The sequence below is a fragment of the Oncorhynchus tshawytscha genome, linkage group LG04 (genome assembly GCF_018296145.1).
Source record: "Oncorhynchus tshawytscha isolate Ot180627B linkage group LG04, Otsh_v2.0, whole genome shotgun sequence".
NCBI lineage: Eukaryota > Metazoa > Chordata > Actinopteri > Salmoniformes > Salmonidae > Oncorhynchus > Oncorhynchus tshawytscha.
The window spans coordinates 27,230,983-27,251,493 of record NC_056432.1 but is presented as its reverse complement, the minus strand read 5'-3'; the positions used below and the strand labels follow the sequence as shown (position 1 = coordinate 27,251,493).

The 20,511-nt window shown below is 44.2% G+C and overlaps 1 protein-coding gene across 6 annotated transcripts in view; it reads right to left on the bottom strand.

Moving 5' to 3' along the window:
- LOC112248447 (calcineurin-binding protein cabin-1) overlaps positions 1 to 20,511 on the bottom strand; it is a 61,311-nt gene that overhangs the window by 20,140 nt on the left and 20,660 nt on the right. For all 6 annotated transcript variants that reach the window (XM_024417473.2, XM_024417475.2, XM_024417474.2 and 3 more), the window contains 3 exons: positions 6,682 to 6,845; positions 6,210 to 6,306; positions 5,419 to 6,108 (listed from right to left, as the gene is read on the bottom strand). In XM_024417473.2, the coding sequence (XP_024273241.1) occupies positions 5,419 to 6,108; positions 6,210 to 6,306; positions 6,682 to 6,845 (951 nt within the window). The remainder of the gene's footprint in view (positions 1 to 5,418; positions 6,109 to 6,209; positions 6,307 to 6,681; positions 6,846 to 20,511) is intronic.

Below are 20,511 nucleotides of genomic sequence, written 5' to 3'. Positions count from 1 at the left end.
AGGCTGGGGGTCTGTATAGCACTTTGTGACATTAGCTGATGTAAAAAGGGCTTTATAAATACATTTGATTGATTGATGCAGTAGGTGGAAATCTCTAGGTTGTAAGACGTGGCTGCCAAATTAAATGACCTGGAGAATGACTTGGCAGACCTGGGGGCCAAACACTCGGGAGGATTGCAAGAGGCAGCAGTCTGAGACTGAGGTTGGTTAAAATGGAGAGCTGATAATTTGGACCTGATTTGAGGCAGTCCTCCTAACTTAGTAGAGTAGAGGGATGGGCTGTTAGCATGTTTATACAACTTTTCTTCTTCTAAATTAGCATAATAGTGCCAGATGTACAAAGGCTCGTGGGGCAAACACGTAGAGCTGAGCTAAAGCAAACTGTGAAACTTTTGGCACAACCTGGCAACTGCACTGGCTCTGTACTGAACATTCATGCCACAGGGCTACGTCACTAAACTGTAAAACAGACCCAATGACATGAAACAAAACTGATGTGCTTGTTTTTGGAGAAGGTAAAAAGGTGAAGAATTAGGCACTAATATTGTAATTTCGCTTCACTAAAAACATGTTAGGGAAAAACATTTAGTGTCACTCAATTGTACGAATAAAATGTGCTCAAAAAATGCTCACTGTTCCCGAGATATGCAGGCCCTATTAGGGTGTGTCTGAGAAGGCAGACTGTATCTAAGTTTCCATCCAATTGGCAACAGACTTTCATGCGAATATTAAAAAATCTGCATAAAGAAAATATGCACATTTTCCCACCAGTGGTGTGTTCCACCAAATGGACTTGTTGCGTATAAAAATCAGTGTGACGACGTAATGACCATAAAATGTTTTTATTTTATTGCTTCAGTTTTCATATTCCAAATAGAAATCTCAAGTTCAATGTGTTTCCATAGCATTTTCAATTCATTAAAAAGCAAATAAATAGATAAATAAATAGCAGATATGCAGGTAGGCTGTGCTACATTTTGAGATTATTATGGATAAGTTTGAGAGATAATTTTTATTTGTCAAACGTCAGTCAAGCTTTGATTATCATGTCACCAGAATAAGACCCTTGATATTTATTGGAAAGGAGCATCAAGATCAACATGCACATTCACCACCCTGTGAAGTTCATCATAATTTATTTTACCTGTAGCCTAATAAACTGCATGGTTTCACAAGTCGTAGTGGGAGGTCCACACACCATATCACCATACCACACACCATATCACCATACCACACACCATATCACCATACCACACACCACACCACACACCATACCACACACCATATCACACACCATACCACACACACCACACACAATACCACACAGCATATCACCATACCACACACCATATCACCATACCACACACCACATCACAATACCACACACCATATCACCATACCACACACCATATCAGCATATCACCATACCACTCCAAGTTTACATCAATAAAGCTCATAAGCCGTTTCCGCCTCCATTTCTCGCATACTTCATTTTTAAAAGACAGATAAAGAACCCACCATGTCGAAATGATCACATTATCTGTTGGAATGTATAAAATTGTACCGAATCTTCCTACTTCCATCATAGCTGTCGTGAATTTTTTTATTTTATACGTTATGACTTTACTCGCATAAAGACAGTGGATGGAAACGTGGTTTGTTGCATAACATTGTATGGAAGCAAATCCCAGCCAAAACTCTCAGCACATTTTCCAATGGTTTCATTTTTATTAACTTGCAAAATAGTATCCGTCATTGTGTCTGTGAAGAGAGATAAAGAAGAGACACTGAAATAAATAGGGCGAGGGATGTAGTAGCTAGCCATCTCCCTCTCTTTAGCCTAGTAGTGTCCTTTCTAGCCTCTGTTACCTCCCACTCCAGCTCTGTGGCTTGACACAACCAATGACATGCCAGGTTCCCCACTGTCTGCATTGATCACTAGATCTATGCTTCTATAGAGAGGCTGATGAGAGCTGTGCTCAAACAACACTCTCAATGCCAGCCAACGCTTTAGTTCACTCCCAGCTCCCACTTTTCTACCTATCAGGAGAAGCTGGCTCAGATGCAATACGCAAAGTAACTCATTCCTCTTATTATTTGATCAGTTCCGCTATGCGTCACGTAAGAAATGATTAAATTAAGTCAACTTAACATGACATTCAGGTTTGGGGATGGTACAGTAGCATTACTGCAATAGAATTGTCCCTTTCTGATCAGTATCAATCGAACTGAATCTTAAAAACTAGTCGGGTACCTGCTATTTTATACAACAAAGTGTGAGTTCTAGGTAACATGAATCCAAACTGAATCAAAAGTAACATTTTGGCTTCGGAGTCAGAGTATTTGGCCAAAATCACGAGACTGAGTCGACAAGCAGTGCCAGTGCACTAGAAAGTGTCCCAATCACAATTCACAAAAATCATAAGTAAATAAAATGCCCAAACTTCACCTTCAAAACAGCCAATTGCTGTCTTAGAAAAACAGGAAACCGGTAATTTAGTCAGTCAGCAATAAAACTGTTATCTGCTGGTAAGATGGAAGTAATAAAATGGGCCGTTCCGTCTGTCTAAAGCCATTACTGGACCACGTAATACATAAGACCTGTCATTGGAAACATCATTTTTCGTCTCGCAATTATCAAATCCACATCTCCTGTAGAATAAGACATTTTGAATAATTGTTAATAAAATCAATTTGCACGGTTCCTTATTAGCTAGGTAAGGATATTTTATGCGTAGAATTAGTGCTAACACCGTGGAGGTGCCATTAAACAGTGTTGTAGTAAGGAGCTAGATAACAAAGTAAATCATGTGTAGCCTAATCCATGCAATTGCGCTAATCATCATTTACAGCTCATAACTAATTATAAGCTTAGGAATCCACATCTCAGAGATCGAATTTGTTTTCATGAGAAAAAAAATCAAATCTATTCTTTTTCTCTCTCATGAAAACACCATTTAAATGTCAAATCAAATTTTATTTGTCACATACACATGGTTAGCAGATGTTAATGCGAGTGTAGCGAAATGCTTGTGCTTCTAGTTCCGACAATGCAGTAATAACCAAAGTGTAATCTAACCTAACAATTCACAACTACTACCTTATACACACAAAAGTAAAGGGAAAAAATAATATGTACATAAAGATGTATGAATGATTGATGGTACAGAACGGAATAGGCAAGATGCAGTAGATGGTATCGAGTACAGTATATACATATGAGATGAGTAATGTAGGGTATGTATACATTATATTAAGTGGCATTGTTTAAAGTGGCTAGTGATACATTTTTTACATCAATTCCCATTATTAAAGTGGCTGGAGTTGAGTAAGTGTGTTGGCAGCAGCCACTCAATGTTAGTGATGGCTGTTTAACAGTCTGATGGCCTTGAGATAGAAGCTGTTTTTCAGTCTCTCGGTCCCTGCTTTGATGCAGCTGTACTGATCTCGCCTTCTGAATGATAGCGGGGTGAACAGGCAGTGGCTCGGGTGGTTGATGTCCTTGATGATCTTTATGGCCTTCCTGTGACATAGGGTGGTGTAGGTATCCTGGAGGGCAGGTGGTTTGCCCCTGGTGATGCGTTGTGCAAACCTCACTACCCTCCGGAGAGCCTTACGGTGTGGGCGGAGCAGTTGCCGTACCAGGCGGTGAACACAGCCCGACAGGATGCTCTCGATTGTGCATCTGTAAAAGTTTGTGAGTGCTTTTGGTGACAAGCCGAATTTCTTCAGCCTCTTGAGGTTGAAGAGGCGCTGCTGCGCCTTCTTCACAACGCTGTCTGTGCGGGTGAAGCAATTCAGTTTGTCCGTGATGTGTACGCAGAGGAACTTAAAACTCACTACCCTCTCCACTACTGTCCCGTCGATGTGGATAGGGGGGTGCTCCCTCTGCTGTTTCCTGAAGTCCACGATCATCTCCTTTGTTTTGTTGACGTTGAGTGTGAGGTTATTTTCCTGACACCACACTCCGAGGGCCCTCACCTCCTTCCTGTAGGCCGCCTCGTCATTGTTGGTAATCAAGCCTACCACTGTAGTGTCGTCCGCAAACTTGATGATTGAGTTGGCCACGCAGTCGTGGGTGAACAGGGAGTACAGGAGAGGGCTCAGAACGCACCCTTTTGGGGCCCCAGTGTTGAGGATCAGCGGGGTGGAGATGTTGTTACCTACGTCACCGCCTGGGGGCGGCTCGTCAGGAAGTCCAGTACCCAGTTGCACAGGGCGGGGTCGAGACCCAGGGTCGACGAGTTTGGAGGGTACTATAGTGTTAAATGCTGAGCTGTAGTCGATGAACAGCATTCTCACATAGGTATTCCTCTTGTCCAGATGGGTTATGGCAGTGTGCAGTGTGGTTGCGATAGCGTTGTCTGTGGACCTATTGGGGCGTTAAGCAAATTGGAGTGGGTCTAGGGTGTCAGGTAGGGTGGAGGTGATATGGTCCTTGACTAGTCTCTCAAAGCACTTCATGATGACGGAAGTGAGTGCTACGGGGCGGTAGTAGTTTAGCACAGTTACCTTAGATTTCTTGGGAACAGGAACAATGGTGGCCCTCTTGAAGCATGTGGGGACAGCAGACTGGGATAAGGATTGATTGAATATGTTCATAAACACACCAGCCAGCTGTTCTGCGCATGCTCTGAGGACGCTGCTGGAGATGCCGTCTGGGCCTGCAGCCTTGCGAGGGTTAACACGTTTAAATGTTTTACTCACGTCGGCTGCAGTGAAGGAGAGTCCGCAGGTTTTGGTAGCGGGCCGTGTCAGTGGCACTGTATTGTCCTCAAAGCGAGCAAAAAAGTTATTTAGTCTGTCTGGGAGCAAGACATCCTGGTCCGCGACGGGGCTGGTTTTCTTTTTGTAATCCGTGGTTGACTGTAGACCCTGCCACATACGTCTCATGTCTGAGCCGTTGAATTGCAACTCTACTTTGTCTCTATATTGACGCTTAGCTTGTTTGATTGCCTTGCGGAGGGAATAGCTACACTGTTTGTATTCGGTCATATTTCCGGTCAAATGTATGATGAGATGTGTGGATTCCTAAGCTTATAATTAGTTATGAGCTGTAAATATTAATGGTGCCATTTGTGTTAGTTAATATCTGTAGCACTGTGAAGATGATTAGCGCAATTGCATGGATTAGGCTACACATGATCTATTTGTGTTATTTGGCTCCTTACAACACTGTTTGATGGCACCTCCACAGTGTTAGCACTAAAGCTGTGTGAACAGGGAAAGTCCCCCCGTGTTTCAGGTCTCATTGCTAAATCATTCTCAAGAGGGATTTCCCAAACCCATTTCCTTTTACTGTTAGTGCATATTACATTGCATTACATGACACAGTTATAAATAATGTTTTGATGGGAGAGAGAAAATGGCAGTAAACATGTAAATAGGGAATCAATAAGTCATAAAAGTACAGCATACCTGCTTAATGTGCATGTATGTCTCGGACATGATTTTCTCAATGCGCCCCAGATTGTAGGTCACGACCTTCTGGCCCTGCTGCCACGCCCGGTAGGCATCCATCAGAAGTGTTTTGCCTGACTCTACGTCATCCAGGAGCTTCCTCTTCCTGCTGGGCCTGCGTAGTGGCCCCTGGGCTTGTCCCAGCTCTGCTCCACTGGCTGACACTGGGCCCTTAACTACCAGGCCCTGGAGCTGCTGCTGTCTGGAGCTGATGCTCAGGTCTTCCAGAGAAAGCTCTGGTGCCCGGTTGCTCACAGCCACTTTCTCCCCAGGCTCCAACACAGTTCTGTGGGGCTCAGTGTCTGGTTGGATGCCCTGAGAGTCTGTGGTCTTGGAGGGACGCCCCCAGTGGCCAGTGTCCAGCTCCATAGGCTCCTCTGGCCCTGCTCTGGCCCCCTCCCCTGCAGCAGCCTCCACTTTCCCACATGGAGTTCCCTGCTGCTGATCCCCCCTGTCTCCGTCTATGGTGAGCAGGGCTGGCTGTGCCTGAGGGGTCTCCTGCAGCCCAGAGTCAGGGCCTGGGGCATTGACCTGGGTCCCCTCAGTGAGCCCCGGCTTCTTAGGCAGTGCTTGACTGCGGTCTTCTGCGCTGGGCCTGTTGGACGTGTCCGTGGTCGTCATCTCATCCATGGAAGGCTGCGCCGACACCTGAGAGAGAACAGAGCCTGTCACAACAAGGAGAGCACGCCAAAACGATAAACCCTATAAACTACGGTCCTCTCCATATGTGTAGTGCTTTGGTTCCGTACCCCTGTGAGTTTGTTCAGATTGTCCTCCAGGACTTTTACAGCTAGGAAAAATGCTCTCTGGGCCAAAACCTGACGATCCACATCCCGCAAATACTTCCTTTAAGACATGAGAGGGAGAGAGAGAAAGAGCGAGAGAGAGAGAGGGGAAAAGAGAAGAAAACTCAGATGAACAGTGCTTGTAGCGTCACTACAGACCCCCTGTTTCGAATCCAGGCTGTATCACAACCGGCCGTGATTGTGAGTTCCATTAAGCGCAATTAGTGCACAATTAGCCATTATGCACAATTAGCCTAACGTCGTCTGGGTTTGGCCGGTGTAGGCCGTCATTGTAAATAACATTTTTTTCTTAACTGACTTGCCTAGCTAAACAAAGGTCACATTTAAAAAAAACAAATTCACAGAAAAACACAAGAACATGTTGCCATGAAACACAGAGAGAAACATGGTTGAGTCACGAGGGAAAGATCCTTACTTTCCCTGGTCAGGGGTTCTCTGGAGCATGAAAGAGACTTTGAGCAGTGTGTCGTGGTCCTTCAGCTGAGACAGCACCTCCAGCAAGAGAACGATGGATCTGTTCATATGAGATGCAAAACTGCCGGGCCGATCAATCTCATCCACTGGAATACGCCAGATGCCCTGGAGCAGGAAGATTAGAGGAGAATAGGCAACAGTTCACTAACACTGAACCCATACCGTAATCAACTAAATACCATTTTCCTACTGCTTGGCATTAGCGTGTCATGAAGACAGGCTAATGTACTGTATTGATTGTGTCTGTCAGGCTAACTAGTTATTTCCCACTAACACACTCACAAGGAAAACAGATTCCACTGGTGGGTTATTAGTTTTAAATTTAAAAAACTGCAAATGCTTAACTGAACATTGAGTAGGATGTATCTGAAATGTTTTGTTCAAATTAATGTGATGGTAAATACATGATGACTTATGTAATACAGACAGATTGTGAGGGAGGGCAATTGAAAAGGAGAACGGGCATGAGAGTGATATTGTAATGGCACAGTAGTGATGGTCGGAGAAAGAAAAAAAATCTAAAGTTACAAATGATTTTGGACGATATTATATTCATACTTTGATACCGTAAAATGTAAAAAATAAATAAAAAGATATACAATGCATTCGGAAAGTATTCAGACCCCTCAACTTTTCCACATTTTGTTACCTTACAGCCTTATTCTAAAATGGATTGAATCATTTTTTCCCCCTCATCAAACCTCACACAATACCCCATAATGACAAAGTAAACACATTTAGACAATTTAGCAAATTTATTAAAATTTAAAAAAAACAGAAATACCTTATTTACATAAGTATTCAGACTCTTTGCCATGAGACTCGAAATTGAGCTGGTGCATCCTGTTTCCATTGATCATCCAAGAGACGTTTCTACTAGAGGTCGACCAATTATGATTTTTCAACGCTGATACCGATTATTGGAGGACCATAAAAGTCGATACTGATTAATCGGATGATTTTTTTTTATTTGTAATGATGACAATTACAACAATACTGAATGAACACTTATTTTAACTTAATATAATACATCAATAAAATCAATTTAGCCTCAAGTAAATAATGAAACATGTTCAATTTGGTTTAAATAATGCAAAAACAAAGTGTTGGAGAAGAAAGTAAAAGTGCAATATGTTCCATGTAAAATATGTGCCATGTAAGAAAGCTAACGTTTCAGTTTCTTGCTCAGAACATGAGAACATATGAAAGCTGGTGGTTCCTTTTAACATGAGTCTTCAATATTCCCAGGTAAGAAGTTTTAGGTTGTAGGTATTACAGTAATTATAGGACTATTTCCCTCTATACCATTTGTATTTCATTAACCTTTGACTATTGGATGTTCTTATAGGCACTTTAGTATTGCCAGTGTAACAGTATAGCTTCCGTCCCTCTCCTCGCTCCTCCCTGGGCTCGAACCAGCAACACAACAACAATTTGCGCACGGTAACTAGCCAACCATTTCACTTCGGTTACACCAGCCTCATCTTGGGAGTTGATAGGCTTGAAGTCATAAACAGCACAATGCTTGATGCACAATGAAGAGCTGCTGGCAAAACGCACCAAAGTGCTGTTTGAATGAATGTTTAGGCGCCTGCTTCTGCCTACCACCCCCCAGTCAGATACTTGTATGCTCAGTCAGATTATATGCAACACAGGACACACTAGATAATATCTAGTAATATCATCAACCATGTGTAGTTAACTAGTGATTATGATTGATTGTTTTTTATAAGATAAGTTTAATGCTAGCTAGCAACTTACCTTGGCTTACGGCATTCACATAACACTCCTTGTGGAGTGCAACGAGAAAGAGGCAGGTCGTTATTGTGTTGGACTAGATAAGGTTGCAAGATTGGATCCCCCGAGCTGACAAGGTGAAAATCTGTCGTTCTGCCCCTGAACGAGGCAGTTAACCCACCATTCCTAGGCCGTCATTGAAAATACAAATGTGTTCTTAACTGACTTGCCTAGGTAAAAAGATTAAATAAAGGTTATGAAAACTCGAAATCGGCCCTAATTAAATCGGCCATTCCGTTTAATCGGTCGAACTCTAGTTTCTACAACTTGATTGGAGTCCACTTGTGCTAAATTCAATTGATTGGATATTATTTGGAAAGGCACACACCTGTCTATATAAGGTCCCAAAATCGACAGTGCATGTAAGAGAAAAAACCAAGCCATGAGGTCGAAGGAATTTTTCGTAGAGCTCCGAGACAGGATTGTGTCGAGGCGCAGATCTGGGGATGGGTACAAAAACAGTGGCCTCCATCATTCATAAATGGAAGAAGTTTGGAACCGCCAAAGAGATGGCCGGCAGTAAAAGGCACATGACAGCCCGCTTGGAGTTTGCCAAAAGACACCTAAAGGACTCTCAGACCATGAGAAACAAGATTCTCTGGTCTAATGAAACCAAGATTGAACTCTTTGGCCTGAATGCCCAGAGTCACATCTGGAGGAAACCAAGCCCCAGTCATCACCTGGCCAATACCATCCCTACGGGAAGCATGGTGGTGGCAGCATCATGCTGTGGGGATGTTTTTCAGAGGCAGGGACTGGGAGACCAGTCAGGATCGAGGGAAAGATGAACGGAGCAAAGTACAGAGAGATCCTTGATGAAAACCTGCTCCAGAGCGCTCAGGACCTCAGACTGGGGCGAAGGTTCACCTTCCAATAGGACAACTACCCTAAGCGCACACAGCCAAGACCATGCAGGAGTGGCTTCGGGACCAGTCTCTGAATGTCTGAGTGGCCCAGCCAGAGTCTGGACTTGAACCCGATCGAACTTCTCTGGAGAGACCTAATTATAGCTGTGCAGCGACGCTCCCCATCCAACCTGACAGAACTTGAGAGGATCTGCAGAGAAGAATGGGAGAAACTCCCCAAATACAGGTGTGCCAAGCTTGTGGCGTCATACCCAGAAAGACTTGAGGCTGCCAAACAAATTAAAGGGTCTGATTACTTATGTAAATGTGATATCAGTTTTGATGATTAATGAGAAGGAAAAAAACAGATGAAATACTTTACACAAAAAGGATGTAACGTTCCAAAATGTAGAAAAAGTGAAGGGGTCGGAATACTTTTCGAATGCACTGTAGAGTGAGCAATATGTTTGGAACATCAAATCGCAACACATATAATAGTGAGAATCGCAATACAGCTGAGCACCTAAGTATCGTGAGGTCCCTGGCAATTATCAGCCATATAGGAGAGGGTACAAGCTCTTCATGTATGAGCATATATTATTCCAGATTTGATATGCGCGTTTAAAGATAAACCGATCAGTGCTGATGAGAAAAAAGTAACGGCAACAGCTAAATGCATGCTCCTTTTACTCACGCAACACCGAGAACACTGATAATGTGCATGGGTCCTTTGTTAAATAAAAAGTTACTTTAACAGCATACCCTGTATTCTGCACAGCTGGCAGAGAACAATGTTTAAACATTCCTCAGGTCTATAGGTAATGGCATGCAAAAACCTGAATAAACTCTGGGTTGAGATAATATTACAGAGATTCAACAGGTCCTTTCGTGTATTCATTGGACACAGGGGCTGGAAGACATGCTAAATGGGGTATTTTGAAGTGTTTCTCTGTCTGTGTAGCAGGCTCCTCAAGGGCTGACATCAGGAAACAATTAATGGGGTGAAATGGACAAACAAGCAGGAAGGAAAGAAAGAAAGAAAGAAAGAAAGAAGAGAAAGAAGAGAAAGAAATAAGAGAAAGAAAGAAATAAGAGAAAGAATGGAAAAGGAGGTGAAGAAAAGACAAGAGGAACACATTTGAGCTAAAACTGTGGCATTGGACAATGGGAGCCCTAGTGAGAGAATGGAAAGAGTTGCTGTAGGGAGAAATACAGTGCCTGCAGAGTCGAGGTTGTGAAGGGGCTTTATAGTGACTCCAGGCAGATCAGATCCCTCCAGGCAGGCAGGCAGGCAGGCAGGCAGGGAGGCAGCCTCATTAGCACTGTATTCTGTCTGGGTTTAGGTGGGTTCAGGGAACCACAGAAAGCAGCACATCAAACACACATTGACTTGTTAAAGACATGCTCCGGAAGTTTGGCAACTACTAAGTATTTTTTAAACCTCCCGCTTTGGGCTGGATGTGTCAATGTATAATTCATACATGCATAACTTAGGAGCTGAATTACTGTCTTAGTCTCAATTAGTCATAAAATCCCTAGTATGAAAGCCACAGTTTTTCTGGGAGATGTACTGCATCACTTTCCCTACATTTTTCCCTACGTGGGTCAGCCCCCTGTTAATTTGAGTTCAACCAATGAGCTTTAGCCCCTCACCATTTGAGTGATGGCTAACAAGATGCACATCATGCGCACAGCAGAGCGAGAGAGTGCAATGACGTGGTGCACATATGTGGCGCAGTACACCATTTCCAGGGACCACTTTTGGCTTGTGTTGGCTACTTTCACGACTACTGGCTAAAAGGTATACAAAAGTACTGGATAATCTCTTTAATGTCAATATCTCTGAAGGACTGCTAAGTCTTCAGATCCCTATGAGTATCACAGGCAGCGATCAATCAAATCTAAATACAGATATGTTATAATGTGACAGCATATGTTATGTTGTTACAGTACATGACGACCAAACAACCCAGTGCACACATCATCCCAGCAGGTGTGTATGGACAGGCAAGGTTCTAGGCTCCACAGCAGAGCAGATCATGTAAGATGAGCGCAGATGGTTTCAAGTTTGATTTGTTGTATGTACAGGATATATGTGGTATGTACACCGTCCAACGAAACACTTACTTGCAGGTTCCTTCTCGACAATGCAACAATAGGAACATAAAGTAAATGGCTCAGTAGAATAGAATACAATTTTAGGCATAATTCGGTGGTCTATGTGCAATAAAAATATTTAAAAACTTGGCAACGAGCAGCCTTAGAAGTGTGTGTGAGTCGGAGGAGAAACTGAGCATTTCACGATGGAACAAAACAAATGAAATGCCTTTATCAGCCTCCACAGACGCAACGAGCCCCTACACCTGGGAGTCTTTTCCTCAGCCTAACAAACAGGTCCACATTGTCTGTTGACATTTTCAGTCTTTGGAAAGAAGCCAAGCAGGAAATAAATGCTAAACAGAACATACCTATCAAATCAAATTGCATTCCTGAATCAGTCTGCCTCATTTTGTCAAGAAGAGGCAATGAAGACCATCAATGTTAATACACATTCTATAATAATGATCTGTCAGAACAGCCCTCTTCTACTCTGGATGCATGTTAACCATATTGAATGACCAGCCTGTGAGAACTAGAATTTTTCCTCTAGATGTCTTAACATTTTCTTAAATGTTTTTATAAAATGGTAACCAGCCAAACTTGTTTGTGCTACTTTGATGTTGATTAATCTTCCTGGGTACAAGTGAAATCAAATATATTACAACCAGTTTAAAAAATGACATGACATATACAGCACCGCTGATTATCAAAATGCTATATTTGTTTTATTCTAATGGAAGTCAAGATTTGCTCCATATTTGTTGCTCTCTGCGGCAATTGTTTACAAGCTGTTCATGGGTAAATGTTATTGCGCTCACGGTTTGTGTGAGAGATGGATATGTGTTTACACCCCTGGCCCACGCACAGCACACGCTCTATCACAGGGAATTCAAAATGCATTATCTGATCGGGCATTAAACATCACAACATAATAATGACTGCATCAATAATTCAGGCAGATTTGAAAGAATGTGCCTTCTGCTCATGCTTTGTCCCTGCTAGCCAACCTTAAGAAAAACAAAGAGAGGAAAAGGAGATTCTCTCCCTATAGTGTTAGGAGGCTTAGAAGCATACAGCCTGGCCACACCCACCAAACCCCTCCTATCAGAGGGAACCCCTACACCCCTTCTTGCCTGGGACTCTATATCCACAATCCCACAGTATGTAGCTAATGTAGCAGGTATCCTATCAAATAACAACACCACTGTGATGCAAGATACTATATTCATCTCCATAGAGGGACCATGCTTTTCAGAGTTGTCAGGATTGATTATGTTTCCTGGGGACGCTAGTTATCACTCATGTGGGTTATATTACCGTGGGTTACACGTCACCCAATCAATTATTTCTGCAAATGTAATGATCTAAAATAGGAAAACTAAGTCTAATTAATAACACTCAATTAATAAAACAGCCAACTTCCCCTATTGTTCAGTCATTTTTACAACAATGTGCCTTTTAGTTTCTGCGTGTTGAGTATCTCCCCTTCCTACCTAGCACAACACCTGCTCCTAGCACAACACCAGCTCCTTTCACTCCCCTTAGCCCAGCCATAACCCATTAAATCACCACTACATGCCTACTTTATGATGTCAGAACACATCATCTTAGGCTCAAAGAAACATCTCACACAGTTACCTCCTATCAAACCATTACACTCTGCAGAACAGCAAACCCAACAGTTGGGGGGGGGGGTGAAATAGCAACAGGAAATGACTTTTACTACGCACTTTCATACAACCAGTTTACATGATCACTCCATCGCTCTTTATTTTTGAAAAAGCCAGGTGTAGAGTAACCATTCATCTCCGTTGCGAGCAGGGGGCTCAACACAACTCTTGCCTCCCTCTCCACAGAAGGAGGGGGGGAATGACTCAACCCCACCATGCCCCATGAAAGTACTACACTAACTCCACAAACTGTGGAAGAACACACTCACATAAACAAAATAATACAATCATGTGCTCTTTCCCTAATAAAACAGACCGAGTGAGAAAAAAAATGAAAGGCGGCAAAGGAGAGACTCACCATCACCAACGAAAGCTACTCCACTTGTGTCTGCGCGTGTATTCTTTTGGATGTTTTCCTGCTGGCTGTAGCAGCACCAGTGGCCCTGGCAGCCATAGAGAAACTCACACTGAGATAGAGAGGGGTGGGCTGCATGCAGGCGCTGGGGCTGTGAAGGCTGCAGTAGACAGCAGGAGAGAAGAGCTGCGCAAGGCAGAGCTGGAGAAAGAGGAGGTGGAGAGGAAGAGGGCAGCAGCCTGGACGAGGGGAGCAGAAACGGTGCTGGCATCAGGGCCCAGAGACTCAGCGTGCCACTGACAGACGGGCTGACTCGCTCCTTTCTCTCTTTCAAACCCTGCCATCTCAAAACAAAAACACCCACACACTCTCAAACTCCCCTGACCCCAGCCTGCTAGGTTGTTTTCCCTCCACCCTTCTCGCTCTCACTCTATAGACATCATAGTGCCCACCCCTTTAGACTGTAGCCAGCCAATCAGCGATGGGTCGACTTATTCCCGCCCATAACTGCACACACACACACACACACACACACACACACAGAGAAGGGAGAGAGAGCAACGAGGAGAAAGAGAGCTAGCGAGAGCAGCAACAAGGAGGGGGAGAGCATGATCACACAAAAGAAAGTGAGCAACAGGAAGACACCGAGAGAGAGGAAGAGTTGGCATGCTGAAAAAGCTGACTTAGAACAAGCAGCTGATTTGAACAGAGTAAGATGGAGCTATGGGAGGGAGGATAGAGAAGTAGTTGAAGAAGTAAGGAAAGAGAGGAATGAGTGAGTCGGCCTAGCCTGTACAGTGTTTCCTCTGGAGAAAAACATTTGCAGTGGGGGAAGGGGGGTTGGTGGACATTAAAAATATATTCTACTCCAAAATGTATGAAAACAGAATTATGCTGACATCTAAAATATAATTTCTACCTCCAGAAATTGGCCAAATAACATATTGGTAAAATGATTTGTTAAAATGATTTTAACATATTGGACCGAGCATATAGCTTATGCAAGGTCCATACTATTAGGTATTCTATTAGCAATAAGCATCACTACCTGTAGCCCAACTGATACAGCATAGTGGCTATAAATAAATAGAAGCATGGTGTTGCCTATCTGCATTTACTCTATTGGGCTAATCATTAGTAGAGTCGTGGGTGAGCTGCAGAAAAAATCTGCTGGTGGGTGGAATGAAAACATTCTTTCAACGCGTGGATCATTTTAAAAAACATTTCAAAATCAAGATTCCGTGAGTGGCAAGGCAGACATAAGGCTACCAGCCACACATGCATCGAGTGTGTGTGGAGCCGGGAACGGTCCCTTATTTGTGTGGTGCTAAAATTTTCCGATTTGTCCACGTGCAGAGCTTATGTTCTTGTAAAACAAGACAACAACCTGCTGACATGATGAGCTCTCCAGCAGGGAGGGTAGACAGACAGGACAGCACTGAAGAGGTGTTAGTGCTACAAAGCCAGACAGGACATCAGAGAAAGGAACACGTTAAAATAGTCAATATATTACAACATGTTCCACTGCCTTCACACTCCTCCTCCCCTACTTGCATACCAACTAGTTCTCCTGGTCTCAACAGCTCCACCTACATAACTCAATGTGCCACACGATGCTAGGTAGACAAGCAAAACACACCCAACATTCCAGTACTGTACAAAAACAAAACTGACAAAGTTACACCACAGTTTATATAAGTACTGGACTCAAGAACACGTTTTTGTGTAGCCACAAAACACACATAGTTAGCATCTCGGTGCAATGAAGACAAAGGTTTAAAGTGAGGGAAAAAGCCCCAAGATATATTTCAATGTTAAAAGACTAGAAGGCAATGTAATTCCTCTGAAACAGGATCCACAGAGTCTCTAAACCTATAGGCGGGACAACATCACGAGACTTCCGGCAACACTTATGAAGCAGACCAGGCTGGGGTTTGGGGTTAGAGAAGTCAATGAGAGAAGTGAAAATGTTTTCCTTAGTTGTTCATTTTCTCGAAACCTAAAGGCACAACCTAGAGTCGAGCCAATGTCTGTAGTAGTTAAACATGTTATTACTCCAACCTCCTGAAATAACTCGAAGGAGTGGCTTTGATTTGATGGCCTACATATGCACAGTTCTGCACGACTCGACTGTTAGACCCGGTGACGTGTTTCTATGAGCTAGCCATGATATCGCCTACAAGTGTGATCTGGGATTTCTATTGGGAGAAGCAGTTTCTGCCCATCTTCATACTGTACTGTCTTTGCAAGATCCAGAAAGATGGCATCCATTTTGTCTGTAGCTTGCAGTAGAGTGCATGTGCGGGTGCGTAGGCGGATAAATATGTAAGCACATACAGTGCGTGTGTGTGGGCAACACCATGCCTGAGCAAGCACATCGTGACTCTGCAGGATTACGGAATGGAGCAGGCCAGCAGAGCCCGTTATACGGGGTGGCAGAGCTTTTGACCCCCGATAGAGTTTGTACCCTCCAAGTTGTTTCCCCATAACATAACAAATGGTATATGATTTACAATGCCTGGTCTTGCCAATGGAGTATTGTCGGGCCTGCCAGTTGTGCACAGCGGTACAGATGATATGCCGGGTGTGCGCTCATGATCGGAGGGGGGAGATGCTATATTTAGTAGTTAAAAATCCCAAAATGCATTCTGATTGGGTACCTAGCCATGCAATGTCATAAGGTACCGCCTTCATTACCTTGTTTAGGAAGCTCATTGGATCCCAACCAGGGCCGGGTCAAATTGACAGTTCTCTCACAAAGGGAATAAAAGTAGTTAACTTTTCCAGACAGCTAATCATCTAGCTAGTAGCTACTAGATTCGCTAAGTTTTGTTCGTGGCTTAATAATGACAGCTGGCTAATTTGCATGGATATCCGAAAAAGGCTTTGCATTACCAAGATCAAAAAAACGGAGGACCACCATGTCGAGTGTGATGCCGAGCTCACCGAGCAAACGGCTGGCCCGACCATTAAGGTTGTGAAGCCTAACAGCAAATTAATACCCACCCATCCCCCACGTGGTCTGCTGACCAACAGCATGGAGAAGATCCGGGGCCTAGCACAAATATTATGAGGGTGACATCACAACAAGCACCTGCACCTCCATTACCCCAGCCACTAGCACCTGACAACCTGTTGAATCCAACCAAAAGTGAACCAGTCGAAGCAGAGTTTATTGATTACTGCAAAGTGAAATCGCAACCACAGCCAGCAACAACAATCAGTGTTCTTCAAAGATACGGTGGACCTTTTTCAACAATGCCGACTGTGCTGTTGGCACTGAAACATGAATTTGGATTAACATTTGGGACGTATACAGCAATGTGAGAAAATTCCTTCTCCACTCTGAAGAACGTATTCAGTGAACACAGACGCAGCATGTTACATCAACAAAAAGCACAGCTTGTCCAGCTGGCGTTTGAGAGGGACCTGACAAGTACATTTTGTCAGGAAGGAGAATGGAGTCAGAAAATTCTCATGAGGTTCACAACAGCATGGAGGAGACTGTAACTCGTCTAAATGATAAGCTTAATCATTAATTGGTTTTCCCTCATGTAAGCCTTCTGGTTGTTTGGCTGATGTTTTTATGTAATGTATAGTTTTAAGCCTTTGCTTTTTACTTCAATGCATCTTTCAGACCACTTTTGTGTGTTTAATTGCTATATATATATATATATATACACACATATACACACACATCTTTGCGTTATTTGATGGGTATCAGGACAATGACCAATGTAGCCTATTAGTTGTACTCTGAGGTAATGCTGAAATTGTCAGTGCATCTAACTTTATCCTGACTGAAGGTAGCCTTCTGTCCATGGCCCTGAATCAACGGTTACGGTGTGTGCTTTCTTAATGAACCCACCTTGGGCTATCAGTCTTCCTGGGGCTTCTCTTCAACATCACATGCTTTCTTGTGTGCAAAATGACAGTTGTGTTTATGGCTGTTATTTTTTAGATAGGCCTACATGTTTAAACAATGTGTATGTTGGACCAATACCGTGTGTAACTTACTAAAACAATTAGGAAAACTTTCACTCTTATCATTCATTGGTATTACAGTCATTATGAGATAGGCTGGCGTAAAAGTGATGAATACTATGAATACTATGAAAATAACACATTTGCCTAGAAATACTATGAAAATGACACAGCCTACTTTTTCATCCCCTCCCTGCTCTCTTCCTATAGCGCGCGGGTGTTGCCCTCTTCCTATAGCGCGCGGGTGTTGCCCTCTTCCTATAGCGCGCGGGTGTTGCCCTCTTCCTATAGCGCGCGGGTGTTGCCCTCTTCCTATAGCGCGGGTGTTGCCCTCTTCCTATAGCGCGCGGTGTTGCCCTCTTCCTATAGCGCGGGTGTTGCCCTCTTCCTATAGCGCGGGGTGTTGCCCTCTTCCTATAGCGCGCGGGTGTTGCCCTCTTCCTATAGCGCGGGTGTTGCCCTCTTCCTATAGCGCGCGGGTGTTGCCCTCTTCCTATAGCGCGCGGGTGTTGCCCTCTTCCTATAGCGCGCGGGTGTTGCCCTCTTCCTATAGCGCGCGGGTGTTGCCCTCTTCCTATAGCGCGGGTGTTGCCCTCTTCCTATAGCGCGCGGGTGTTGCCCTCTTCCTATAGCGCGGGTGTTGCCCTCTTCCTATAGCGCGGGTGTTGCCCTCTTCCTATAGCGCGGGGTGTTGCCCTCTTCCTATAGCGCGCGGTGTTGCCCTCTTCCTATAGCGCGGGTGTTGCCCTCTTCCTATAGCGCGGGTGTTGCCCTCTTCCTATAGCGGGTGTTGCCCTCTTCCTATAGCGCGCGGGTGTTGCCCTCTTCCTATAGCGCGCGGGTGTTGCCCTCTTCCTATAGCGCGCGGTGTTGCCCTCTTCCTATAGCGCGGGTGTTGCCCTCTTCCTATAGCGCGGGTGTTGCCCTCTTCCTATAGCGCGCGGGTGTTGCCCTCTTCCTATAGCGCGCGGGTGTTGCCCTCTTCCTATAGCGCGGGTGTTGCCCTCTTCCTATAGCGCGGGTGTTGCCCTCTTCCTATAGCGCGCGGGTGTTGCCCTCTTCCTATAGCGCGGGGTGTTGCCCTCTTCCTATAGCGCGGGTGTTGCCCTCTTCCTATAGCGCGCGGGTGTTGCCCTCTTCCTATAGCGCGGGGTGTTGCCCTCTTCCTATAGCGCGGGTGTTGCCCTCTTCCTATAGCGCGCGGGTGTTGCCCTCTTCCTATAGCGCGCGGGTGTTGCCCTCTTCCTATAGCGCGGGTGTTGCCCTCTTCCTATAGCGTGCGGGTGTTGCCCTCTTCCTATAGCGTGCGGGTGTTGCTCTCTTCCTATAGCGTGCGGGTGTTGCTCTCTTCCTATAGCGTGCAGGTGTTGCTCTCTTCCTATAGCGTGCAGGTGTTGCTCTCTTCCTATAGCGTGCGGGTGTTGCTCTCTTCCTATAGCGTGCGGGTGTTGCTCTCTTCCTATAGCGTGCGGGTGTTGCTCTCTTCCTATAGCGTGTGTTGCTCTCGGAATGGGCATTTACTCTATTCGTGGCCAATTCAAATTAGCTACTGCCATGTAAGAAAATTCTGACTATAAAATATGCAGTTAGTTTGACTTAGTTTATATTTCTTAAACTCTCCCACACAGAAAATATTGCGCACCTGGAGAAGTGGCAGCTGGGTTCCGCTCATTGCGTAGGGTCACAAATTCAACCGAAATGTAGCCTATAGTTGTAATGATTGAGTTTTAAGCTATGAAGCCTATAAGATAGGGCTCTAAAGAAATACTAGTTTTGCCCCCCCCTCAGGACTGTCATCCTGGAGCCCAGCCTGCAGAGCAGTCAGCCCTGCCTGAGGGAGCAGGCCAGAGGACTTAGGCCGTTATTTACTGCAATCATCAACATTATGTTATGAAGAGCATTACAGCAACTGTAAACTAAATATATAGGTTATATCCATATCAAATCCATAATATTATTGTCCATCTACAGCTGTGTTTCCATTGGGGACTCCCTGTCATGGTTGATTTATTTCAGGCCTGGGCAACTCCAGTCCTCAGGGGCCTGACTGGTGTCACACTTTTGCCCTAGCCCCATCTAACACACCTGTCTCCAATAATCATCTAATCATGATCTTCAGTTTAGAATGCAATTTGTTTAATCAGCTGTGTTTTCTAATAAACCTGTTTAGTTACTACATTATACATATTCTTCGATGCACAACATTTACGATTGGTGAAACACAAGATGATGGAGACTACATGAGAACAGTTATAAGAAGGCTTCCTACCAGTCAAACAGAGGGTACTGCATGCCACAGTCTGGAACATGTCAAAACAGCAGAATATAGGTTAGGCTACTCTTGATGGTGGCCCAGTTGATGTAACACCAGCCAAACCCAGATGAAAACTAGGCCAGTGTGACCTACATTTGGCTGCAATATAGGACTGAGTGCAGTGATTCTCAACTGGGGGGGGGTCGTTCTCTTCGAGGTTTCGAATGGGTCGATGGTGTCTGAGAATTTTATTTTTAAAATTGAAATGGAAAATACTCCAGTCTGAACTAAAACCAGGTAGAAGGGTGTAATGAGCCTACATTTTGTAATAATTTAAAATCCGAAAACTTTCTTCAATTAGTACTGTCAATAGAGCTAATAACATCACTATTTAGCACAGTTGGTTAATTTTGTGTTTCAAACCAGTGAACTTACTAACATTCTTTATCAAGAATATGGGCAGCATTTATTACTAACAATGGAAAAGGTGGGGATGTAGTTCCCTTGTCATATACACTGAGTGTACAAAACACACCTGCTCTTTCCATGACCAGGTGAATGCTATGACCACTGTTACATTCACTTCAATCAGTGTAGATGAAGGGGAGGAGCATGAGTCAACATTGGCCAGCATCCCCGTGGAAAGCTTGACACTGTGTAGAGTTCATGCCCTGACGAATTGAGGCTGCTAGGAGGGCAAAAGGGGGTGCAACTCAATATTAGGAAAGTATTCTTACTGTTTTGTACACTCAGTGTAAAGTGCTAC